The following is a 26741-nucleotide window of genomic DNA, read 5'->3' as shown; positions in this document are numbered from 1 at the left end:
AGCGATCATACAGTGTGGCGTTAAATTTCGAAGAGATCTGTGCAGCGTGTTTGCATACGTTTGCGTTTACTATTCGAGCATCCACTCAAGTTTGCACACTTGTACATTTTTTTTTTCAACAGTGTGCTACCAGTCCAATGTCTCTGCGAGTTCCTATCCGCGGGCGGTGCGGGCGGCGAAGCAGGCAAAGCGGGCGAGCTGGCCGCTCACCTGCGGCGCACGGTGGCGGCGAGCGAGGAGGGCGCGCGCGCCGTGCTGCAGTACTACACGCAGCGACTCGCGCACTCGCATGCGCCTACCCGCGCACAAGCTAACAGGGTATGAAAGCGGGTTTTAGTTTTTGCACAATTACTCGAAATAGCAGCTTTGATCCGACTTCTATGGCCCTCGGGCCGTAGTCAGGAATCAGCTTCCTTTTCGAGAGTAGGAATCTATTTAGGCACTTTTCATAGGCCATACTTTGGAGACCGCTGTTTCAAGCGGGCAATAAGGATAAGGCTCTTGTAGTTGTTTTGAACTATTGGATAAACTAAATGTTTTGTTGGTTTTGCAGGGCCTCAAACTAGTTCTGACGCAGGCCGAAGATACGGCTGAAATGGACTACAACGCAGACGTCGGCCCTGAGTAAGTGCAATGTTTAGTGTGACCTTCTTGTTCATCTAAGTGACTTCTGTAGCTATTGTTTACTTGTAAATATGAGGATATAGTTATCATAAAAAAAAATTGCAAAATGTTGATTTGATACCTGTTATACTATCGATAGGCAGTCGTCATCAGAAGACGCAATACAGAGGTTACTGAATATTAAAACTAGATCTTCTGCAACGCAATATTTACCACCAGAGAGTGGCTGGAGCTGCTAGTCCAGCTTCACCACTGGGATGCAGTCCGCGACGAGGTCCTCGCTCGCCTCCGCGCCGCCTGCCTCGCCGAGTGCGTGCCGCGCCACCTCGCCGCCTACATCGCCTTCCTGGCCGAGCACGCCGACACCCTCCCTCCCCTAGTGCTGGTATGTTACTAGGCGACCCCTCGCCCGTCTCGCCGCCATCGTACTAAATACGATCCTGGATCGATGCTGGATCCATTACGTGATGTACACTAGGACATGTTTTTTCTGGTTTTGTTGTCTGTACATGTTTATGATTGTCACGAGTAAACGTTTATTGATATTTATCTAAATTGACGACGTTTTTGTGAACACGTAAAAAAGACAAGATACCGTCTATTCTCACTGTTGCTGAAAAATCTTACCATGTGTTTATTTTTGCAGGACTTAAGCCAAGTGGTGATGGAACGACAAGTAGTGATAGGCGGCGTACTTCCACCGGCGGAACCCCGAGCTGTGCCTGATCGTCTGCAGCACCGCACTCTGCACGCCATCACCTCGATCTTCTACACACACTTGCGGAAGGTACGTGACAAAACCATGACTCATTAACCACTAGACTAGAGATTGTGTGCTAATGAAATCGTAAACGACCTCTTAATCTTAACCCTACAAGAATACAACTCAAAAATCCCAATTTCCCTCGCATATTCCGCACCATGATGTTATTCCTGCAATAAACTCAACCACTAAAGTAAGAGTGGTTTTTGACGCACAAACGAAGATTCTTTTAAAGACATTGTTGATATGATGTTGTAACTAGGTATAGTAAAAGAAACCCTAATTTTAACTACTAGAAGGAATACTAAGCTGATAATTTACTTTTTTTTACATCATGCCTTTGTGGGCTTAAGGCTACGATGCCACTTACGTTCGAATTGTATTTGACGCATCATCAAAGTAACATTGTAATACTTGTAATGTCCAGGCGCGCACAGCGGGAGCCCTGCCGCCGGAGTTGGGCTCGGAGTGGGGCTCGGGCGGCGCGGCGGCGGGCGACGTGGTGACGCTGCAGTGGAGCTCCGCCGCCGCCGCCGTGCCCTCTGTCGTCGCGCACGCGCACTACAAGCTGCTGTGCTACGGCCCTTCCGCGTGTGAGTGTTCTCAATTCAATATTCGGGTAATATGGCTACGTCGAGAATTTAGCCAACGTCAAAGTGGGATCCGCCTGGGGTCGAAACAATATTTTAGGTACTAAATAAATTTCAGCCAGCGCACGGTATAAAAACTTTTAAACCAAACAATTCGTGCTCACTAATTCGCTTCTCTCTCCACAGACGACACGAACCAAGAAATGTATTCCTGGCTAGAATCAGTCTGGGTGGGGGAACCCCCGACGGCCTTCGCCGCGGACGGCACCGCCACCAGCCTGCTGCCGGACTGGCTGCGGTTGCACCTCGTGCGGTCAGCAAGGCCGGCGCTGCTGGAGCTCGGGCTGCGGGCCCTCCCCGCGCATAAGCTGGCGCTCTTCATACAGACGTTTGGCATGCCGCGGTCCGCCTGCAGGTAATCACTGATCACTTAGATTTGAAGCATTTTTTTTATATTTTTACGTTAGTGGTTAGTGGCCACCACGGCATTATCATTTGTTTGAATACTTCCGGTTTGGACTATTCTATTTTTAAGAAGCAAGCTCTATTGAGAATAGTCCGGGATTATTTCATGTTTTTTTTTAAATAAGTAATTGTTAGTTGTTTTCCCACAGCGCCCTGCTGGCGGCCCTGGACGCGTGCCCGGCGGCGGCCGTGCTGCGGCTGGGCGTGGAGCGCGGCTACATGGCGCAGCTGCTGCTGGTGCAGCGCGCGCGCGGCTGCACGGGCGGCGAGGCCTTCGCGGCCGCGCTGCGCCTGCAGCCGCCGCCCTACCCGCCCGGTATGTGCTGGCCTTCATCTCCTGCTAGTGCACAGCGCCCTGCTGGCGGCCCTGGACGCGTGCCCGGCGGCGGCCGTGCTGCGGCTGGGCGTGGAGCGCGGCTACATGGCGCAGCTGCTGCTGGTGCAGCGCGCGCGCGGCTGCACGGGCGGCGAGGCCTTCGCGGCCGCGCTGCGCCTGCAGCCGCCGCCCTACCCGCCCGGTATGTGCTGGCCTTCATCTCCTGCTAGTGCACAGCGCCCTGCTGGCGGCCCTGGACGCGTGCCCGGCGGCGGCCGTGCTGCGGCTGGGCGTGGAGCGCGGCTACATGGCGCAGCTGCTGCTGGTGCAGCGCGCGCGCGGCTGCACGGGCGGCGAGGCCTTCGCGGCCGCGCTGCGCCTGCAGCCGCCGCCCTACCCGCCCGGTATGTGCTGGCCTTCATCTCCTGCTAGTGCACAGCGCCCTGCTGGCGGCCCTGGACGCGTGCCCGGCGGCGGCCGTGCTGCGGCTGGGCGTGGAGCGCGGCTACATGGCGCAGCTGCTGCTGGTGCAGCGCGCGCGCGGCTGCACGGGCGGCGAGGCCTTCGCGGCCGCGCTGCGCCTGCAGCCGCCGCCCTACCCGCCCGGTATGTGCTGGCCTTCATCTCCTGCTAGTGCACAGCGCCCTGCTGGCGGCCCTGGACGCGTGCCCGGCGGCGGCCGTGCTGCGGCTGGGCGTGGAGCGCGGCTACATGGCGCAGCTGCTGCTGGTGCAGCGCGCGCGCGGCTGCACGGGCGGCGAGGCCTTCGCGGCCGCGCTGCGCCTGCAGCCGCCGCCCTACCCGCCCGGTATGTGCTGGCCTTCATCTCCTGCTAGTGCACAGCGCCCTGCTGGCGGCCCTGGACGCGTGCCCGGCGGCGGCCGTGCTGCGGCTGGGCGTGGAGCGCGGCTACATGGCGCAGCTGCTGCTGGTGCAGCGCGCGCGCGGCTGCACGGGCGGCGAGGCCTTCGCGGCCGCGCTGCGCCTGCAGCCGCCGCCCTACCCGCCCGGTATGTGCTGGCCTTCATCTCCTGCTAGTGCACAGCGCCCTGCTGGCGGCCCTGGACGCGTGCCCGGCGGCGGCCGTGCTGCGGCTGGGCGTGGAGCGCGGCTACATGGCGCAGCTGCTGCTGGTGCAGCGCGCGCGCGGCTGCACGGGCGGCGAGGCCTTCGCGGCCGCGCTGCGCCTGCAGCCGCCGCCCTACCCGCCCGGTATGTGCTGGCCTTCATCTCCTGCTAGTGCACAGCGCCCTGCTGGCGGCCCTGGACGCGTGCCCGGCGGCGGCCGTGCTGCGGCTGGGCGTGGAGCGCGGCTACATGGCGCAGCTGCTGCTGGTGCAGCGCGCGCGCGGCTGCACGGGCGGCGAGGCCTTCGCGGCCGCGCTGCGCCTGCAGCCGCCGCCCTACCCGCCCGGTATGTGCTGGCCTTCATCTCCTGCTAGTGCACAGCGCCCTGCTGGCGGCCCTGGACGCGTGCCCGGCGGCGGCCGTGCTGCGGCTGGGCGTGGAGCGCGGCTACATGGCGCAGCTGCTGCTGGTGCAGCGCGCGCGCGGCTGCACGGGCGGCGAGGCCTTCGCGGCCGCGCTGCGCCTGCAGCCGCCGCCCTACCCGCCCGGTATGTGCTGGCCTTCATCTCCTGCTAGTGCACAGCGCCCTGCTGGCGGCCCTGGACGCGTGCCCGGCGGCGGCCGTGCTGCGGCTGGGCGTGGAGCGCGGCTACATGGCGCAGCTGCTGCTGGTGCAGCGCGCGCGCGGCTGCACGGGCGGCGAGGCCTTCGCGGCCGCGCTGCGCCTGCAGCCGCCGCCCTACCCGCCCGGTATGTGCTGGCCTTCATCTCCTGCTAGTGCACAGCGCCCTGCTGGCGGCCCTGGACGCGTGCCCGGCGGCGGCCGTGCTGCGGCTGGGCGTGGAGCGCGGCTACATGGCGCAGCTGCTGCTGGTGCAGCGCGCGCGCGGCTGCACGGGCGGCGAGGCCTTCGCGGCCGCGCTGCGCCTGCAGCCGCCGCCCTACCCGCCCGGTATGTGCTGGCCTTCATCTCCTGCTAGTGCACAGCGCCCTGCTGGCGGCCCTGGACGCGTGCCCGGCGGCGGCCGTGCTGCGGCTGGGCGTGGAGCGCGGCTACATGGCGCAGCTGCTGCTGGTGCAGCGCGCGCGCGGCTGCACGGGCGGCGAGGCCTTCGCGGCCGCGCTGCGCCTGCAGCCGCCGCCCTACCCGCCCGGTATGTGCTGGCCTTCATCTCCTGCTAGTGCACAGCGCCCTGCTGGCGGCCCTGGACGCGTGCCCGGCGGCGGCCGTGCTGCGGCTGGGCGTGGAGCGCGGCTACATGGCGCAGCTGCTGCTGGTGCAGCGCGCGCGCGGCTGCACGGGCGGCGAGGCCTTCGCGGCCGCGCTGCGCCTGCAGCCGCCGCCCTACCCGCCCGGTATGTGCTGGCCTTCATCTCCTGCTAGTGCACAGCGCCCTGCTGGCGGCCCTGGACGCGTGCCCGGCGGCGGCCGTGCTGCGGCTGGGCGTGGAGCGCGGCTACATGGCGCAGCTGCTGCTGGTGCAGCGCGCGCGCGGCTGCACGGGCGGCGAGGCCTTCGCGGCCGCGCTGCGCCTGCAGCCGCCGCCCTACCCGCCCGGTATGTGCTGGCCTTCATCTCCTGCTAGTGCACAGCGCCCTGCTGGCGGCCCTGGACGCGTGCCCGGCGGCGGCCGTGCTGCGGCTGGGCGTGGAGCGCGGCTACATGGCGCAGCTGCTGCTGGTGCAGCGCGCGCGCGGCTGCTCGGGCGGCGAGGCCTTCGCGGCCGCGCTGCGCCTGCAGCCGCCGCCCTACCCGCCCGGTATGTGCTGGCCTTCATCTCCTGCTAGTGCACAGCGCCCTGCTGGCGGCCCTGGACGCGTGCCCGGCGGCGGCCGTGCTGCGGCTGGGCGTGGAGCGCGGCTACATGGCGCAGCTGCTGCTGGTGCAGCGCGCGCGCGGCTGCACGGGCGGCGAGGCCTTCGCGGCCGCGCTGCGCCTGCAGCCGCCGCCCTACCCGCCCGGTATGTGCTGGCCTTCATCTCCTGCTAGTGCACAGCGCCCTGCTGGCGGCCCTGGACGCGTGCCCGGCGGCGGCCGTGCTGCGGCTGGGCGTGGAGCGCGGCTACATGGCGCAGCTGCTGCTGGTGCAGCGCGCGCGCGGCTGCACGGGCGGCGAGGCCTTCGCGGCCGCGCTGCGCCTGCAGCCGCCGCCCTACCAGCCCGGTATGTGCTGGCCTTCATCTCCTGCTAGTGCACAGTGCAGGCTACCCGCCCAGTATGTGCAAGCCTTTATCTCCAGTCAACACCGTACAGCCTCATTATATGGAAATTACGAAAGACGCCTACATTTCTAAGGAATTTGAGATTATAAATAAACAGCTTCAATAGTAGCAGTACTTAGAACTGCCAACACACATAAACTCGACTTGACAAAACTCTTATTTCATTGAACTGTCTAATGGCTATTCACTGAAATATTAACGAACGTTTACAGAGACCTTTTGTAAATGTTTACTACAGAGATTGCTTATTTACGGAAAGTTTCCCAAAAAGGTGTAATGTAAAAGTTCTCACAAATATGGAATATTTTATAAAAAATTAAGGATTTATTAAAACTATTTCAACTTTTTTGTACCTTGCTGTTATTCTAGAAACTCGTGTACAAATTATCCTGTATGGCATAGTAGATCTTTAAGGAAGATTTTAAAAGAAAAAAGAAAATATCATAAATTATGGAAATGTTATAGTAATCCGTTAGATTATGAAAGTTATAAAATTTTAAGAAAAAGAGCTGAAAAAATAGAAAATGAGTGTTATAAAAATTATATAGAAAGTTCTGAGGATAAAATAAAATCACATGTAAAGCATTTTTGGAAATTTATTAAGTCCTCAATGTCCAATAAAGGTATACCACAAACAATGAATTACAGGGGTGTTTCTGCATCAGACGGTGAAACTATTTGTAATATGTTCAGTGATCACTTCCAATCAGTCTTTGATAATTCCACCTTACCACCACTGGACATCGACTGCCTGGAGCCACCGCTCAAGCCAGTTTTTGATTTTAGTACAATTATGTTGACAAATGAAATGGTCCTCAAATATCTGAAATCTGTTGATATAAATAAAGGCGCAGGACCTGATCGTATACATCCTTTGCTAATTAGTAAATGTGCTGGTACTTTGGTGGTTCCTGTCACCAAATTATATCAGCAGTCTATTAAGGAGGGAAAGGTACCGCAAATCTGGAAAACGGCGTGGATCACACCAATACCTAAGGGTTCTATAAGTCAAGACGTCGAAAAGTATAGGCCTATTTCTAAGTTGTGCCAATTCGGTAAAATATTGGAAAAAATTGTCACTGACCAATTATCAAACGCTGTACGGCGTCATATCAATCCGAGTCAGCACGGGTTCTATAAGGGTCGAAGTGTGGAGAGTAATCTTTTGTCCTTTAGTGAAGTCATACGAGATGCAATGGATAATAAGTATCAAGTCGACGCAGTTTACACAGACTTCGCTAAAGCGTTCGACAAAATTTCTTACAATACGCTTCTGGTGAAACTTTGGAAACTTGGCATCCATGGTGATCTTTTTCGATGGGTGAAATCGTATATAGAAAATAGGTCCCAAAGTGTTGTACTTGGCGGTTTTTCATCGGCTTTCAAAATAACCACTTCAGGTGTCCCTCAAGGGTCCCATTTGGGCCCTTTATTATTCATTTTATACATAAACGATATCACGGAGTGTCTGACAAATTCTAAAGCCCTTTTATACGCCGATGATACTAAAATATTTCGGATCATTAAAACAGACGCTGACTGTGCTCTATTGCAGGATGATTTAACTAGCTTTGAAACATATTGTGTGCAAAATAATCTGTTTTTAAATAGTGACAAATGTTCAGTTATTACCTTCACTCGGAAAAGGGATCCCATTGTATTCAGTTACCGGCTCTGCGGCAGTTCTCTAACACGACAGCATAGTATACGTGACCTAGGGGTGCTAATGGATGCAAAACTAACGTTTAACCCACATATAGATCATATATTAAACAAAGCATACAAACAACTGGGTTTCGTTCTTCGCGTAGCAAAACCTTTTCGAAGACCTCTCACTTATAAACTTCTTTACAATAGTTACGTTCGTAGTAGATTGGAATTTGCCTCTGTAGTATGGAATCCTTTCTATAATGTCCATAAGACTCGAATTGAAAGACTCCAGAAAAAGTTTATTAAAGGACTGGAATTTCGAGTAGGTCGGAACTATGTAAATTACGCTTCCTCGGCTACACATCATAATATCCAGCCGCTTTCACTTAGGCGGTCATGTACAGATTTGGTATTTTTATTCAAAATTATTAATAATGTCGTAGATGCCCCCGACTTATTACATAAAATTGGCTTCCGTGTTCCCCGTAGGAATGAACGTAGTTGTCGTAGTAAGGCATTATTTAGCATTCCTAACAGCAGAACGAAACACGCACAGCATTCATATATTGGGCGCGCATGTAAGCAGTACAATGAAAAATGTATGGACGCAGACTTGTTTGGCAGTTCATTAGGTCTGTTTAAGAAAACTGTATATTCTTTGTTGAAGTAAAGAAAGTGTGAAATGTTGCAAGCAACCGCATACTTGTAATTTGAGTCTTTTCTCTTTTACATCTATTCTATTTTTATGTAATTGGGTACTATAAGTTTACACTAATTTTATACATTTGTAAATTATCTTTGTAAATTAGGGAACTATAGGTCTATACCGAAATTAATTTGTAGCTACTAGCTAAGTTGTTCATATGTTTATTTTAAGACTGTTTGTTTCTCAATAAAAAAAAAAAAAAAAAAAAACTTTTTTGGAAAGTCCAGTGCCAGGGTGTACACCTGTAATTGGTTGTATGCTTTCAACGTTATATAAAAGTGCAGTTCAACAAAATAAAATACCTGATTTCCGTAAACAGATGACACACTATTCGAAGAAGAGCCCCTCCCCTCCGAAGACGAGGACGAATGCGCTCCAATCCCACTAGTCATCCAACCAGAGCAGGTCCCAGCCTTGCTGACCAGCGCCTTCTGCGGCGGCACCTACCCCGGAGACTTGGATGTCGCCTTCACTGAACTTAACGCCGTAAGTACAAGTATACAAGGTATATAGATTCGCGATTAACTACTTAGTTTCGCGTACTAACTAACTGGTGACTTTTTTTTCGATTTCTAATGAAGATGCTTATTATTTTGACGACCGGTCTGGCCTAGTGGGTAGTGACCCTGCCTATGAAGCCGATGGTCCCGGGTTCGAATCCTGGTAAGGGCATTTATTTGTATGATAATACAGATATTTGTTCCTGAGTCATGGTTGTTTTCTATGTACTTATATATTATATATATCGTTGTCTGAGTACCCACAACACAAGCCTTCTTGAGCTTACCGTGGGGCTTAGTCAATTTGTGTAAGAATGTCCCTATAAAATTTATTTATTTATTTTATTTATTATGCATCGCGATATAATCCGGTCTAGATTTCAAATCATTTTTTATTTTGTAGAAAATAACAGAAGAAGTGAAGAAACTCCGCGAAAACGTCCCAACCGACTGCCCCTACATACAACGTGTGACCATGTTCCTGCAAGCCGCGGACAGCGCCGTCCTGCGCGGCATGCCCGGCGCCAGCCACGCCGCCGTGCTGCTGCGCAGCCTCACGCTAGCTCGCTGGGCGCCGCTCCGAGAGGTCAGTGTACACCGTGTAGCCTACACGTCGCGTCTAAATACCCATACATTTGACTTGCCCCTCCCCCGCAAAAATAGGCAGACTATTTTGTACAAAAAATGACAGACAAGGCGTCTCCAGTTACTAAATGCTCTAAGACTTTTTACGACATTCAAAATTAAGTTCGCATCGATTTGTTTTAACATTGTGCTGTCTGCAGGTGTGCTCAAATTTACTGAAGCAGTTCAAATGCCCCGCGGGCCCGGTAGCGAACCTGCTGACGCAACTGGCGGCCCCTGAGAGGCGAGCAGCCCGCACTATACCAACCCTGCCACACGCCACCAAGGAACAACTCATCGCCGGTACTAATGCAATAAAAATGTATTCAGTTTTGATATGACTTACGAGTACGACAGTTTCAACCGGATTAAGTAATAATTCTTTGCCAATATTCTTGTCTATGGAAACCATTTAATGATGATTTTGCGAAAGTAATTTCACGTGCGATAAAATGAACACGAGATTTCACGATATCAAATATTATACATATTAGCACATAAAGCACACTTAGAAAATGAAGTATATAGAATAAACTACCATCGTCCACACTGTTTACTAACAATTCGTAAACGTCCCATACAACCATTTCCAGTCGCCGTTACGACGCGGTGTTGACACATCTTGTGTCGACACCGTCTGTTTCGGTCACAATTCCAGTCGCAGAGTCGTCGCCGTGTCGACACAGTTACCAGAAATGGGGAAGGGTCGACACATGACACAAAGTGACATAAAGTGTGGTCGCCGTGTGCACACATTGTTTCGGGTTTGCGACTACTTTATGCCAAAATCATTCGTTCATTCGTTCATTTTGTTCCTGTCAAATGGAAACTGTCAGATGGAAAAATACTTAAATAAAAATAAGTGACATTAATACGCCATCTCTTAAACGGATTACAAGACGTAATTATATATTGTTTGCATTTATATTACAATATGACTTAAATTATTATGGGGAATTAAACTGCTCGAGTGATTTGATAAACTAAGTGTAATATAATCAACGCGCCACCACATTGTTGTAGTTTAGCCGGAAATGAAATTGTTTACTTCTCAGTGCCTGTGTTCATAACTATATTATTTGAAGCATTTTTAGTACTTCGATGCGTATACTATACTTAAATAACAGAAATAACGCTTTACATACTACCAAACTTGTTAATTATGATGTATAAATATGGTTTAAGGCTGAGAAATATTGCAGTCACAAAGTAGTTGCAATGTTTCGACTTTGTGTCGACTCTGTGTTGACACATGACACGCGCTGTCAAAAGTAATAACAAAGTTACTGGATTTGCAAAATGGCTCCTTGTGTTGATTTGTTTTCAGATATTCTCAAAGTGTAAAAATGCCGTGGTCAGAGATGGGCATTAATCGATTAACTGTTTATTCGACTAATTAATGGAATAAAAAAAGTTAATATTCAAATTTTAATCGCGATTAGTTTAGTCGACCTAACATAGATTGAAATTGAATTAATCTGAATATTAATATCGATTAAATCTCGATTGAAAGTTGACAGGGGGCCATTTTTGTACGTAAAAATAATAGAAATGTCTTGCATGCAGATGGTAGCAAAACACTTTGTCATAAAAGTCGAGATGGGTGTCGATATATAGGTTTTAGGGGGCCCCGCTTTCGAAAATGATGACCATTTTGGAATCCAAAATGGCGGCCATGCACTATGTCATAAAAGTCGTCATGGGTGTCGTTTTATAGGTTTTGGGGGGCGCAGATTTAGAAAATGATAACCATTTTGGATTCCAAAATGGCGGCCATGCACTATGTCATAAAAGTCGTCATGGGTGTCGTTTTATAGGTTTTGGGGGGCGCAGATTTAGAAAATGATAACCATTTTGGATTCCAAAATGGCGGCCATGCACTATGTCATAAAAGTCGTCATGGGTGTCGTTTTATAGGTTTTGGGGGGCGCAGATTTAGAAAATGATAACCATTTTGGATTCCAAAATGGCGGCCATGCACTATGTCATAAAAGTCGTCATGGGTGTCGTTTTATAGGTTTTAGAGGGCGCAGATTTCGAAAATGATGACCATTTTGGATTCCAAGATGGCGGCCATGCACTATGTCATAAAAGTCGTCATGTATGTCGTTTTATAGGTTTTAGGGGGCCCCGCTTTCGAAAATGATGACCATTTTGGAATCCAAAATGGCGGCCATGCACTATGTCATAAAAGTCGTCATGGGTGTCGTTTTATAGGTTTTGGGGGGCGCAGATTTAGAAAATGATAACCATTTTGGATTCCAAAATGGCGGCCATGCACTATGTCATAAAAGTCGTCATGGGTGTCGTTTTATAGGTTTTGGGGGGCGCAGATTTAGAAAATGATAACCATTTTGGATTCCAAAATGGCGGCCATGCACTATGTCATAAAAGTCGTCATGGGTGTCGTTTTATAGGTTTTAGAGGGCGCAGATTTCGAAAATGATGACCATTTTGGATTCCAAGATGGCGGCCATGCACTATGTCATAAAAGTCGTCATGTATGTCGTTTTATAGGTTTTAGGGGGCCCCGCTTTCGAAAATGATGACCACTTTGGAATCCAAAATGGCGGCCATGCACTATGTCATAAAAGTCGTCATGGGTGTCGTTTTATAGGTTTTGGGGGGCGCAGATTTCGAAAATGATAACATTTTCAATTTAAAAATGGCGGCAATGCACTATGTCATAAAAGTCGTCATGGATATCGTTTTATAGGTTTTAGGGGGCGCAGATTTCGAAAATGATGACTATTTTGGATTCCAAGATGGCGGCCATGCACTATGTCATAAAAGTCGTCATGGATGTCGTTTTATAGGTTTCTGGGGGCGCAGATTTCGAAAATGATGACTATTTTGGATTCCACTTTTATGACAAAATACGTAGCCGCCATCTTGGATTATAAAATGATAATCGTTTTCGAATTCTGCACTCCCTAAAACCTATAAATCGACATCCGTGACGACGCAAGTTATCTTTATTTTCAGATCTAACAAATTGCTACAGAATACAAAGGACAAAAAAGAAGCGAGGAGGTAATGAAACAAGCAAAAATACAGATGATTCCTCGACGCAATTGGGTGATTCTTAAATTGTGTCCAGATTTTTTTTGTCATAAAAGTTTATATTTTTCACATATTACTCTCACAAGTTCCGTGACATTTCGACCTTGTAATTTTTTAAGTAAATGTTTTTGTTTATCTATGAGGATCTCACTAGAATAGTATAATCAAGGTATGTTTATATTTGATGAATGAAATAGTAACGCAAAAAAAAATATATTTGTGTCTTATATTCCTGCCGAAGACTTTTATTTTACCTTTTCCTTCTACACAAGTTTGGCCAAGTAATAAGAATTTAGGGCTCTCAATTTTATTTTGACTTCTACAACAGTAAAGCTACGAGGCCATGTTTGGTATCGTTTTCGTATAAATTCGCAGTACCAAATTTAGTTAAGGTATCACATTGACACCATTCCGAAGTAAAAACATATAAACTTATTAAAATACTTTCTTTTAAACTCCTCTTCACGCTTAAACTGCTGAACAGTTTTAATTTAAATTTGGTACACATATATTTTGAGTCCCGAGACAGGATATAATAAGTTATCTCAAAAATCATCCTTTAAAGGTGTGAAATGAGGTGTAGGGGGGAATTCAGAATTGACTTCTTGAAGAATACTGTCTAAGTTTAGGTTTGAAGTCATGTTTTTTCATCATTTTTAACTAAATCAAAGATGTAGACCAACCCAAATTTCATATAAATCGGTTCAGCGGTTATTGATTTCCCGTACAAATTTCCACGCCACTTTTCACACCTTCAAAAGATGATTTTGGTTATAAGATCTATCCTATGTCCTGTTCCGGGACGCAAACTATTTCTATACCAAATTTCAACGAAATCGGTTCAGCGGTTAAGCGTCAAGAAGAGTTTCAAAAAAACCGGCCAAGTGCGAGTCGGACTCGCGTATTAAGGGTTCCGTACATTAAGTCCGACTCGCGCTTGACTGCACATTTCTAATAGGTTTTCCTGTCATCTATATGTAAAGAACTATTTTGTGTATTCAGACGGACATACATACAGACGCACGAGTGATCCTATAAGGGTTCCGTTTTTTCCTTTTGAGGTACGGAACCCTAAAAAGATTTATTTTTATTTTGTGGAATGGTGTCAATGTGATATCTTAAATGAATTCAGCACCCCAGATTTATACGAAAACGATACCAAACACGGCCTAGCACCTTCACTGATATAGATATATCAAAATTGAGAGCCCTAAATAAACTTTCAAGAGCGGATATCTCAAAAACTATTCAACATATCGAAAAAATTGACTGAATAAACTTGTAACAAATTAAATAAACTTTCATTTTGTATAAGTGGCCATGTCGCTGAGATGCATAGTTTCCGAGATATAATCGAAAAACGGGAAAATGGGACCTTCAAAGCCCCCTCTCTCCCCCCCGCTCAAGGGCTACGGCCGGGGACTTTTGATATGTTCACCTCCTAACTTGTCAAACCGAGTTACGGAGTCAAAAATTGTGTTCCGAGCATTTCCCTCTACAACTTTTGGAGCATTCGTTGCCTGACCTAAGTAGCTTATTGAATTTCTTTAAAAACTTTTCTGTAAAAGGTTAACGGGTGTTGGGTGTTTATATGGTTTCGGTCGATTATTATCATTTGCATTGCCCATGATGACTTACTAGAATTACGAGCACACGAGACACTAATAGTAGTTTGACAAACCTTGGTTTTCAAGAGGTATTTTATATTGACATTTGCTGTCACAAATTTGCTGTCAGATTTAGTCGCAAACCGCACGCAAAGTGCACACAAATGTGTCGACACCTTGTTACGGAAAAGTGTAGACACGGCGACGACACTTTGTTTCGAAACAATTCTAGACACATTGTGTGGACTCTGTTACGACACATCTGACATTTAGTTACCACTTTGTGATTCTGCGACTGGAATGGTTATATGGGGTATTGCAAATATATAAAATCCACCGATGGATAGTAGAGTGTGGAATCATTTATACATGTATTAGTTGTTGTTGCTGTTAGTACTTTAGAAAGCTTCAATAGAGCTAGCCACCTCCGCTTCGCCTGTCTTTTTTATACTTTACAACGACTGTTACTTTCCCATAAACAAATTATTGAATCTGGTTTTTATCTTTATGGCACAGCGCTGGAAGCTGCGACTCCAAACACCTTAGAGGCAATTGGAAATCGCATCATAGAGACACAAAACACTCGTTTGGTGGTGGACGTTATCTCCACGCTTCTGGAGAAGAATCAGCAGGGCGCTTACGAATCCGAGGTAAAGGAGTCTAGCACGCCACTCTATGAACAAATTAAACTACTTTCTATAGCCCCCTCCACACTCGTGCGCGAATCGCGGCTCGAAGCCGCGAACACGAGTGTGGAGTCGATTTCGCAGATCTACGAAAAAAGCGGGCTTATGAAAATATTTTAATTTGTATTTTTTACAAGTAGACACACTACTATTTAAACTATAAACGAAATAAATGTCATGTACAAAGGAAAAAATGACCAACGCCTCCAGTGGCCAGTACGAGTAAAATATCAGTTCGGTTGCATGGTCTAATAAAACATGGTCTTCCATTCCCAGAGTGACACGTCACAATAACATTGCCACTTTATTTCAACATAACATGTTACATGGGTACATTATACCTATGGTTAATAAGTTAAAATATTTCTTTATAATTTTATAATTTTCATTTATATGTATTTTAGCTTAAATTTTACAATACCACGTCATTTTTAATTACTCGTTAGCAATATCTTCCGATTCACGAAAGAAATTTCAGACTTTCGGGTAATTCTGTTTATACTACTGGCAACACAGGATAGCGCTGTGGACATTTGACAATTCGGATCTAGATAACTTCATGCCCTGACCGTCATCCTCGTCGAACGCGTGTTAATTGTTATTTCCTTCTCGCTCAGTGTCAGCAGTCGCAGTGTTTTCCAAACTTTTCACGTCGTAAGCTCGGTAATTAATGTGTAACTGTGAATTAGTTTTTTAAACGTTTGTCTTGTATAGATAAATAAAGTTTAATTTGTTATTTGTAACATTAGATTTGTTTTATTTTACTATGTTTCTACATGAATAACTTGAAATTAATGCCGTTAAAATAATTTTCACCGTTGGTTAAAATTCTCCCACATTTCAAAGTTTGAGAACCTGTAAACAGCATGATGACGTAGGCGCGTGTCAGTTAGGTCATACGCGAATCTCGGAATGGAGTACCAGGCGGAGTATATTATTATACCATGTTCGGTTGGACAATCTACCACTGAATCCGTCTCGTCTCGTTTCATTAACCAGACCGGTTCCGAACCCAATTTGTTTAACGTATTGGTTACAGGGGTGAAATGACAGTTGGATTGGACATATTGGGCTTCAAATTGGCCAACTGAACTGTAATATTAGTATAGGGGATATACATTTTCATTTGAAGTTGATGTCTGCTAAAAAGAGCACAAAACCGCTGATATTTTTTATGCCAAGGAGGGTTGCCAAAAATTGTCTCGTGCCAGTCGTGTCATAAAAAAAACAACGGGTTGCACTCCGGGAGTGCCGACAGAAGTGAAAACTCAATGACTAGTCCAAAATGTCTGCAGCACTATGTATAATTGACCCATCCTCCTTTCTATTGAAAAACTTTAGTTCCGAAATTGCTGGCCAGTGAGCTTAAATTTGTATTGTTAATTGTTTAAAATTCGAATAGAAATTGTAAAGTTACCTTGCAGACCTCGCATCTAAATATATTTGGTCATGATATTTTGAGTTTTTTATTCACCAGTACTAGAGTTCACTTTTATTAGCGATTTCATCAAGATGAGACTTTATTGAATTATATTGGAGTGATATAAAGTTAGAATGTAACTGTGAGATCCTCGTATTTCAGCCCGTACAAGATTAGAACATTGACCTTTATTGCTTAATATAAAAGTCCAGTTTTAAATAATTGACCTGATTATGATACGTTATGACTAAAGTTCTTTGGTGAATAACATTGTCCGTGACACATGACGTCAGCGTTACGTTACGCGTTACGCTGAATCGAGTTTATCATTTTTTTCCCACCTCAAAAAGTGCTCAGCGCCGCTAAAGAAGTTTTCACTTCAAAAATGGAAAAATACTGGCTTAATTATTCTCAAATATTGTACACAGGTGAAAGTGGAAATAGGTTCTGAGCCGCCCACTCCGCACGTGTTCGCTCGGCGCGGGCTCGGCTGTGGGCTGCTGTTGGACTGGATGTCAGAGTTGCAGCGAGAGACGCTCGGCCCGCAGCCAGAACGACAAGTAAGACAACTTTAACCCTTTTACCACCGAAAGACGTCAACTGATGCGCGCGGCTGCAGCCCAATATCAACCTTCGTGCATTCCCACAAGGTTCACGATTACGCGCCGCACACAGTAGTCCTAAATAGTTTAAAAAGTTAAAACCGAAAAGAAGTGGGTGCAAACGGTTGGTTTGATTTTTGCTATGAATACAACGCAGTGGCGGTAGTGCACGATACGCGCCGCACCGCACCGCGTTGAATTTGCGTGTCAACGAACCGCGCTGCTTCGCATTATCTCGTCGCTATGACGACGCGTAACAATTTATGTGTTTGTGCAGATGCGGCTAATGTTCCGGTCGGGGTCGGCGGCGTGGCGGCCGCTGCTGGTGACGCTGCTGGCGCACCGCGCCTCGTGGCGCACGCTGCACACCTGCCTCTCTACCTTACTGCAGCCTAACGGGTACATTTATATACCCTTCACGCTTACATGTTTCGAATTTTGACGCCTTTTCCATCGACTAAATGGTTTAGTAGACTTGATTTCGTTCACGTATTTTCAATATTTAGTATGCAAGTGCACTATGCGTTATATGTTTCGGAGAGTTTAGGTCTTTCTGAACTTATGTCGGTACAGCCCAGGCCCTCTACCTTTTGTCTCAACCAGCACAGCGCGCCGCATACCAAGCGCTTGGAAATACAATCTATTTTTTTCAGAAACAAGTCACGCATGGAGACTAAAATAACATACTTGAGTAAGGCTTAGAACGCACGGGGATTAATTTCTTGCGGTTTTAGAATCGCAAAAAGGGTAACGTACGGCACGCTTCATAAGCGCACGCACTTGCAAGGCTGAAACCGCGAGAAAATAGACTGACACCGCAAGAAATAAGACTGAAACTAGTGAAACTGCAAGAAATAAGACTGAAACCGCAAGAAATAAGACTGAAACTAGTGAAACTGCAAGAAATAGGACTGAAACCGCAAGAAATAAGACTGAAATCGCAAGAAATTAGACTGAAACTCGTAAGAAATTAATCGCAGTGCGTTCTATGCTATAATTTGATAAACGTTTTATTTTGTTAGGGGCTGGGCAGCGAGCGGGGTGCTGGACTTCGCGGAGACGCTGATGGGCTCGGAGCGCGTGTGGCAGGGCCGCGACCGCGCCGCGCCCCGGCGCCAGGCGCCCTGCCATCTGCACAGGCTCACTCACCCGCAGGTCTGTTACATGATGATGATGATGATGATGAACATCAAAAGATATCTAATAACTGTAGAAATATTAAACTAAAGGTAAAGGCTCCCTTGATACTCCAAAAACTGATCAGAAAGTTGCATTTTATCCACAGGAGTGGGAAAGTAATTAGATGCAAATTTTGAGTTGTTTCCTCATTTTGGCTGGGGTTCCTCACAACTCCTAAAAGTTGTGGAAACTAAATATCTAAGATTTTCCAGTTGGAAGTCCTAATCAAATACATAATGGAGGAGGCCTCGGAAGCCGGCCCCGACCTGGACAGCATGCGGCGCCGCATCGAGGCGCGCCTCCCGCTCGCGCTGCGCTGCGCGCCCGACCCGCCGGCCCTGCTCGCCGCCGCCGCCGCCGCGGAACCTTTACTGTTGCTGCTGTTATACATGAAGGTAATAGTTAGTTACGATACAAGTGCGAATTACTTATTCGCACGTGTATCGTACAACGTATTACAGTACATACATAAGGCCCTTTAAATTTTCGCTGTAGATACCTACGTAGCTCGTAGGTGATAGGATGTCGTAATGGAGCGCCAAATGTACTGTAAACATTCTAATGGGTAAGTTAGCCCTTAAATTGCCGGATAAAAAACGAGGGAAGTCGTGAGTTCAAGCCTCCTCGTAGCTCGACAGTGCTAATGATTCTGTTTCAGAAAGAAATGTAAAACGACGATCAAGGATGATGTGATCCTGTTTCTCGTTGCCAATTTAAGGGTTAAAACGATTGACTTTGATGTTCGGGAAAGTCTAATCTCGTCCGTAGCTGTAATTTAATATTTTCCTTTAATATACATATTAACTTCTTATTTTCGTATCCAGGTGCCAAAGATCCGCCAACTTCTAATGGAGAGTGCGGAGCGCCCCCTAACCACCTGCCCACTGGAAGGCGCGGAGCCCTACCAGCGAGTAGCCGCCGGCTCCACCAGCGCCACCGACCGCGTCTCCCACACGCTGCTGACGGCGCTCGCGCACCCGAGCAAGGAGCACGGCAAGGAGGCCAACTTCAAGTGAGTATACTAGCAGCACCCTTAACTGACTATCGGTGGACTTTATGTCTTTGGAATAAGGTTTACGAATTGTCAGTTAACTGTGTGGACATGATTCACAACAAAATGTGCCAAAGTTTAGTGAAAGGTCCCACTTCGTCGCTTACCTTAAGGACGAGATTTGCTTGTATCATATGAATAACTGGTCAAAACATCCTTATGACAAGCGACAAAGTGGGACATTTTGTTTGAAAGCGACTCGCAACTCTCGCCAGAGTATGGCACTTTGGAGTCGGATGTTACTTCCGGTCTGTAGACTGCTAGAGTCTGGCTAGCCAAATTTTGTTGACAGATATTTCCTTGTTGCATCACCAATTGTCTATGCTTTTAAAAAAAGTTAAAAGTCTATTGTCAATTTATGTCATTCATTCAAATTGTTCGCGGTTTATAAGGCGTTTATTTTAAATAATACTTAAATAATATTAATAATGACTATACCGAGTGACGTCCGCAACCTATTATTTAAGCTCGTAAATAATTACGACAATGTGCGAAGTCGACGTGAAGCGTTTTATAACGAAAAACTGCAATGTTTACAAGTCGGAAACAATTCGCGTAGGTTGGTGCTTTATTAATATTTTGATACTTTAAGTACTAGTTCTAAATTTCTAACATTTCCCTATAACTTTGATTAAGTATGTGAATTTATTAATACCTGAATCTCATAAACAGGACAAGTGTGTAAAAGAAACGGATAAACTAGAAGTTCTGGAAAATATTCAGATTCAGATGAGAAATTTATAACATCCAAGAAAAAATAATTTATTGACCCAAAAAAGAAAAACATAATAATAACAGCATAGGTACCTTCAGATCCACAGCGCAGGCTTCGTCATTATACAGATAGCTCATCCACCTCAGGTTTCGTCAAAATAAAATGTATACGTTCACATATGTCATCTGCAACATGCATCGTCAAATTTAAAAGGAAATTGGTCATTACAAAACACAAGCAAGCCATAAACCTATATCCTAATCCGGTAAGTACCCGGCACAAACGTCCCCAAAATACCAGCGGCGTTCCCGCGCTGAATAGCCAACGATATACGCTGGACCAGGTACGAACCAGACCTAGGATCGCAACCCCTATCCCGCATGCGTTTTCCCAGGTCCCTCACAAAAACCTTCGCCTCGGAACACCAAGGACCAGCCGACTCAACAGCGAGAGGGACAAAATCGTAAACCGGCTTCAAGTTTGAGTACTTGGCATGCTTCTGTTCTGATCAGATTCAGATTCAGATCTTTATTTGATCTTTATCAATAAAATCAAAACATTGGAACGTAATCATATGTGTTTGTCGTTGACTATACTTTACATAGTGGTAGAAATTAATGTGAGCTGACTTTGAGTGCAGTCAACGTATATTTAACTTATTTCCTTATTAGGTACCTTTCTTGTGCACAGAATATAAAAAATATTTTCTAGTATCAAAACTATAATTCCTACTACACACAGTGAGACCAGCCCAAGATTTTTTGAATTTCCCGCCAAAACTTTGGGTAATATTTCAGTAGCCAGACTCTACGCAAGGTTTTTTTTTTTCATAAAAAAAAACCTTGCTTGCTGTGGGTAATACGGAGATATTTTAACATCATTAATTCCCCAAACATGGCACATTTGTTTAAATACGTCGGCTGTGAAATGTGTTGCGTTATCAGATACGTAGTTCGCCCACACGAGCCTCGACAGCGCGCGTACTGTGTTAGCGTACTGCGATCAACTGAACCCACTTTGAGTAACCGTCCAAGATAACCAAAATATATTTGTTTCCGTTCTTTGATATCGGAAAAGGTCCTTTGTAATCTATGTAAACCTTTTCCCAAGTTCCGGTAGGTACAGTTGATGACATTAAACCAACCGGTTTCTTATTTAATGGTTTTGACGTTTGACAAAGCAAACACGACCTCACGTACTCTTTAATATCCGTATACAAGTTCTTCCACCAAAAAATACTAGATATTCTATTTAGGGTTTTTGTAATCCCTAGATGACCAGCTATATCTTGATCATGATAATAGTTTAAAATTATTATTTTTAAATGACTAGGTAATACCAGGTAATACTATTCGCCATTTGTTTGTTTTCCCCAATTGCCGGCACAATAACTCGTTTTTAATTTTATATTTAGGAACTCTTGTCCCGCCGTTAATTTGAATAATTAAATCATTGCAAAATTTGTCGTTTACCTGGTGTCTTATAAGAGAATCATTAGTAACGGGATATTCCTGAAGCGCGGAACAATTGACTTCTTCCGTTCCATCGTACATACGGCTCAAACAATCGGCTACGTTATTAACTTATTACAACTGCCCTTAATATGTTTGATATCTAATTTAAATCTAGACAGTAGAAGTATCCATCTCCCTAACTTCCCAATCTGTTTAGGGTGTTCAAAAAGCCAGGATAACGCAGCATTGTCGGTTTGGATTTCAAACGGCGCGACCTCTAAATATTGTTTAAAAGTGACCCCGAATACGGCGGCGGCACACTCTAGTTCGTAGACCGTTTGGCGGCGTTCGGTGCTTGACAGCGTACGGCTCGCGTAACACACGGGCGCCAGGGCCCCGTCCACTTCCTGCTGAAGCACAGCTCCAAGAGCTGTTCCAGATGCATCACTTTGTAGAATAATTTTTTTAGAGAAGTCAGGGAACCTTAAAACGTACTTGGCATCTTTTTTTTTTACAAATTTAACGGTTCGGCAAGTTCCGAATATCGAGAGATAAGCGTAGAAACTAGTCATCCCCAAAAATGTTTTCAGCTGTTTTAAGTTTTTCGGTTCCGGGTAGTTAACAACGACACTTATTTTTTCGGGGTCGACGGCTAAACCGGAATAACTAATATTATACCCTAAAAACTGTACCGACTCTTTACATAGTTTTAATTTTTTTGACCCTGCTTTACCAAGTCTACTCAACACCTCGTCTAGATGTTGCACGTGCGATTCCTTGTCTTTGGAAAAAACACAAATGTCGTCCACAAACGGTATTATATATTTGTATTTTATGTCACCGAATATCATATCGACCACCCTGTTTAATGACTGTGGACTTACGCAGAGCCCGAAAGGAACATATTTATACTGAAATAACCCAAACGGGCATATAAACGCTGTAACCGGTTTAGATTCGTCACTTAACGGTATCTGATGAAATGAGCTGTTAAGGTCGATTATCGAAAAATACCTAGCCCCGCCTAAATACTGGAAAACTGATTCGATCGACGGCATTGGGTAACTGTCGTATATAATCTTTTTATTTACCGCCCTATAATCGCAGCAAAATCGGTTGCCGCCGCTGGCTTTGTCGACTAAAAATGCAGGTGACGCATATGGTGAACTCGATTTTTCAATAATACCTTTATCAAGAAGTTGTTTAATATGTGCCTCCATTTCGGCGGCTTTCGGCGGCGACAGGGGATAGAATCGTGAGCGAACCGGAACATTATCAGTTATCAGTGAGTTTAATCTCATAGTTCAAGATGTTAGTTTTACCTAATTTTTCCGTTACGACTTCCTTGTGTTTTTCTAATAAATCTTCTATTTTACCTCTAATTTCGTCATCGCTTTGAATGCTGTTAAACTGTACTATATCTTGGTGCTCTTCATTTTTTAACAATGGAATTTTATAATGCGGCATAAAGTCAAATATCACGTAACCATAAAACGGGTATGGGACTAGTTTTGTTTTGTTAATGAAGTCGCATCCTAATATAACGGGTGCAATTAAACTCGGTGCTACTGTAAATTCAAATTTCCAGGTAAACTTATCAATTGAAATCAATACAGTTATAACTTCGGTAGCCGTAAAAACTTGTCGCCTAGCGGTAGTACATTGAATATTGCACCGTGACGTAAACACCTTACGATGACCCTTGAGTTTATCGGCTAAGTCCTGTACGGTTACCATCAGTTTGTCACTGACATAAACGCCGTCGAGAACGTAATTTACTTTCTATACATCTCGCTCGCACTCGCATATTAGTGCAAACGCGATGTATAGAAAGTAAATTACGTTCTCGACGGCGTTTATGTCAGTGACAAACTGATGGTAACCGTACTGAGTAATAAATGACCGAAACGCGCCCGTTTCCACTAACGCGGTAAGAACATTGTTACAAATAACTACCTGTAAGCGCGGTTTATTGGTTTTCTTATAACTATACTAATATACTAATTATTTTGCCACCTTCTTTGACTGCTGCGAGAGGAAGCTGACGGTGGATATCGTTGCTTACTCCCTGTTCGCGTTTCCCGCGTAATTTGACTGTGTCTGTAAACGTCTACGACGCTGTTCAGAATCACGCCCGAAATGACCATAAGAATTGCATTCATAACAACGTGGACCGCGCTGCGTTGTTTGATTCTGATTTGCAACCAATGTATTTGCGTTAGGCAAACCCGGTCCGCCGGCGGTCACCTCTCGCTTGCTCCCATGCGCTAACCGGTTCCCGCGCGAAAACGATGCATTCGACTCCCGCGCCGGTCGACCATAATGCCGATACGTATTACTACCAACATTTACCTGATTCCTTTGATAAAAGGTATGCGAGTTTTGTGAATGTAATTTGTCTCGTAAAAGAGCGCCCTCGACCTCACTACTTATTTGCGCTAATTGCGACATGTCCTTTATGTCCATAGGATTGCATTTAATGTAATAATATATTCTTGGAGAAATTCTGCTTAATATAGTTTGCATTAACATTTCCTCGGACCAGCCCAGATTTAGGGCCTTCGCCACCGCAACTACTGAGTGTGCAAACTCTAATAATGTTTCGGACTCGTATTGATAACGCAAGCACATTTCATTTTTTAATGTTTCAATATGTATCGGAGATAAAACCTCGTTTAAAATCAGTATTTTAATATCCTGCCAATTATGTAACGCGGCTGCCCGACGGAACCACCAATCCGCTAGAAACCCAGTTGTCCTGGTCATTATCCAGGTCACATACTCTGACTGGAGAACTAGCTCGAGTTGAGCAATTTTATCGACACTGATAATAAATTTAATGAGTTGCTTGGCCACTTTGCCATCACAAATTGATAACTCCGCGAGCATCTTTTGCAACACTTTTAACTTATTTTTATCTACTCGATTTAGTTCGCCTACCGCGTTCGCGAGGTCGACCTTTTGACCGTCTAGACCCGTCGATGGAGTATGCGACATTTTCCCTGTTTCAATCGTATTAATCGTTTCTTTAACTCTGATATTTGATTATTTTCCTCAATCAATCAATCAATCCATGGTCTAATAAAACATGGTCTTCTATTCCCAGAGTGACACGGGCCTACGTCACAATAACATTGCCACTTTATTTCAACATAACATGTTACATGGGTACATTATACCTATGGTTAATAAGTTAAAATATTTCTTTATAATTTTATAATTTTCATTTATATGTATTTTATCTTAAATTTTACAATAACACGTCATTTTTAATTATTCGTTAGCAATATCTTCCGATTCACAAAAGAAATTTCAGACGTTCGGGTAATTCTGTTTACATTACTAGCACCACAGGATAGCGCTGTCACATTTGACAATTCGGATCTAGATAACTTCATGCCCTGACCGTCATCCTTGTCGAACGCGTGTTAATTGTTATTTCCTTCTCGCTCAGTGTCAGCAGTCGCAGTGTTTTCCAAACTTTTCACGTCGTAAGCTTGGTAATTAATGTGTAACTGTGAATTAGTTTTTCAAACGTTTGTCTTGTATAGACAAATAAAGTTTAATTTAATACATTAGATTTGTTTTATTTTACTATGTTTCTACATGAATAACTTAAAATTAATGCCGTTAAAATAATTTTCACCGTTGGTTAAAATTCTCCCACATTTTAAAGTTTGAGAACCTGTAAACAGCATGATGACGTAGGCCCGTGTCAGTTAGGTCATACGCGAATCTCGGAATAGAGTACCAGGCGGAGTATATTATTATACCATGAATCAATCAATCTTTTCCTGTAATTGTCTGATAGCCGGATTCAAATTTTCCAAATTTAACGACTTAAAATATTTAAACATGTCCGACACCCGGGTAACGGTTTTTTCACCTTTTTCTTCTGTGTCGGACATTTTGTTACCAATAAGTACTAATTAATGCCAAAAAAGAATATATTAGACCTAATTCGGGGTTTCGCACCTCCACCAATTGTGACAATGTGTAGGGGTGAGAGAAAGGCAGAGGGATGGTACCACAGAACAAGAGAAGTAGTAGTAGAATGGCGATGCGAGCAGGGTATGTACGTGTCGCCGCCGCTTATGAGCAAACGCTCGCATGCTAGTACTCGCCCGCGCTGACCGAAAAACGTAAACATGCCTTTTGCGCCACAATAACGTTCAGATTAAGAAGCCAGACATCAAATCTGTCTAAAGGAGGCATATCCATTCACCAGGCACACAAGTTTTTACTACCGTTGCGCGAGAAATGTGGAAATGTGGAGAGGAACGAGCGGCGACACCGGTTCCGATACTAACTGCGCGCGATAGCCGTTCTAACCTCTTTAATATGTTCTGTGGATGGTACTCACAGCTCGTCCTTTAAGACGATAGGTAGGCCCAATGCCCTTGAGCGTCAGGGCGGAGCTAAGCGCTCTGTACCCGCACCACCCGCTTACCCCGCTCACTGCGATCGTACGTGAATTTTGTATCGCTGCACCGCCACGAGGTTCAAAGAATAAGATACAGCCCAGAGGCGCGCAGTTGGCGCTATACTCGTATATCTTTTGTTTGCAGATATGTATTTTGTTTTCAAACATGATGATGTATGATTAGATCATGCATTTAATGGAGGTCGTAAATTACATTTCACGGTTAATACGACAAATATAAATAAATCATTGTTATAAATAATTTATAACTATGATTGTCAAAGAGAATTAAAGTTTACTGATTTTTAAACCTGCGTTTTATTGGTTTACCTTTGTAACTTTCTTAATACATGTGATGTTGCATAAGCAACATGGACATAAGTCCATGGGCGACTATGACCGCTTCCCAACAGGCGGCTCATTTGCTGACTAGCACATAAAAAACATTTCACGAAAGAAGATATTTATAATATTTACACATGGCCGGGATATCCCTATTATAATTATGCCTGCCGAGTATGATATTAAACAGACAGCAAAGAAAGTATATTTTATGAACATAAGGCCGGTACATGTTATCGCGATTGAAATAATATGTATGTAAGTACTTCTCTCAAAAAATGCGAGGAAATACCTATAAAAGTTCAAATAAGGACGGGACGTAATGACCTAATGACAATATTTCCACGCATGTTTGAGAAAACATAATTTACTTAATAAACTAACTCTCTCTCTCTCTTCCGGGCTATATATCCCACATGGTGATGGGGTCAGCTTTCCGTGTTATTTGCTTCCACTTCGCCCTATCCTCGACGTCGTTTTCGGACACTTTGCACTCAATCATATCTTTTAGCACTACGTCCTTCCATCTTGTTTTCGGTTTACCTCTGCCTCTTTTACCGGGGATGGAAAGTCGCAGTGCTAAATTTCCGACGTAGTCTGGTGGTCTCCTTCTAACGTGGCCATACCATCGCAGCCTACTCTCCTGCATTTTGTCGGCGATGTCACGCAC

General features: G+C 45.4%; 1 protein-coding gene across 1 annotated transcript in view; it reads left to right on the top strand.

Moving 5' to 3' along the window:
* The window catches only part of LOC134799675 (uncharacterized), a 70769-nt gene that overhangs the window by 32193 nt on the left and 11835 nt on the right, over positions 1 to 26741 (top strand). The window contains 32 exon segments of the mRNA XM_063772114.1: positions 123 to 318; positions 554 to 624; positions 844 to 1009; positions 1271 to 1411; positions 1815 to 1980; positions 2164 to 2392; positions 2592 to 2762; positions 2794 to 2964; positions 2996 to 3166; positions 3198 to 3368; positions 3400 to 3570; positions 3602 to 3772; positions 3804 to 3974; positions 4006 to 4176; positions 4208 to 4378; positions 4410 to 4580; positions 4612 to 4782; positions 4814 to 4984; positions 5016 to 5186; positions 5218 to 5388; positions 5420 to 5590; positions 5622 to 5792; positions 5824 to 5990; positions 8725 to 8891; positions 9309 to 9491; positions 9691 to 9832; positions 14716 to 14849; positions 16734 to 16865; positions 17185 to 17306; positions 17930 to 18062; positions 18299 to 18481; positions 18911 to 19098. Coding sequence (XP_063628184.1) covers positions 123 to 318; positions 554 to 624; positions 844 to 1009; positions 1271 to 1411; positions 1815 to 1980; positions 2164 to 2392; positions 2592 to 2762; positions 2794 to 2964; positions 2996 to 3166; positions 3198 to 3368; positions 3400 to 3570; positions 3602 to 3772; positions 3804 to 3974; positions 4006 to 4176; positions 4208 to 4378; positions 4410 to 4580; positions 4612 to 4782; positions 4814 to 4984; positions 5016 to 5186; positions 5218 to 5388; positions 5420 to 5590; positions 5622 to 5792; positions 5824 to 5990; positions 8725 to 8891; positions 9309 to 9491; positions 9691 to 9832; positions 14716 to 14849; positions 16734 to 16865; positions 17185 to 17306; positions 17930 to 18062; positions 18299 to 18481; positions 18911 to 19098 — 5256 coding nt within the window.

This window comes from Cydia splendana, chromosome 18 (assembly GCF_910591565.1).
Source record: "Cydia splendana chromosome 18, ilCydSple1.2, whole genome shotgun sequence".
In the NCBI taxonomy this organism is placed as follows: Eukaryota; Metazoa; Arthropoda; class Insecta; order Lepidoptera; family Tortricidae; genus Cydia; species Cydia splendana.
This window is presented reverse-complemented; position numbering and strand designations above follow the sequence as displayed.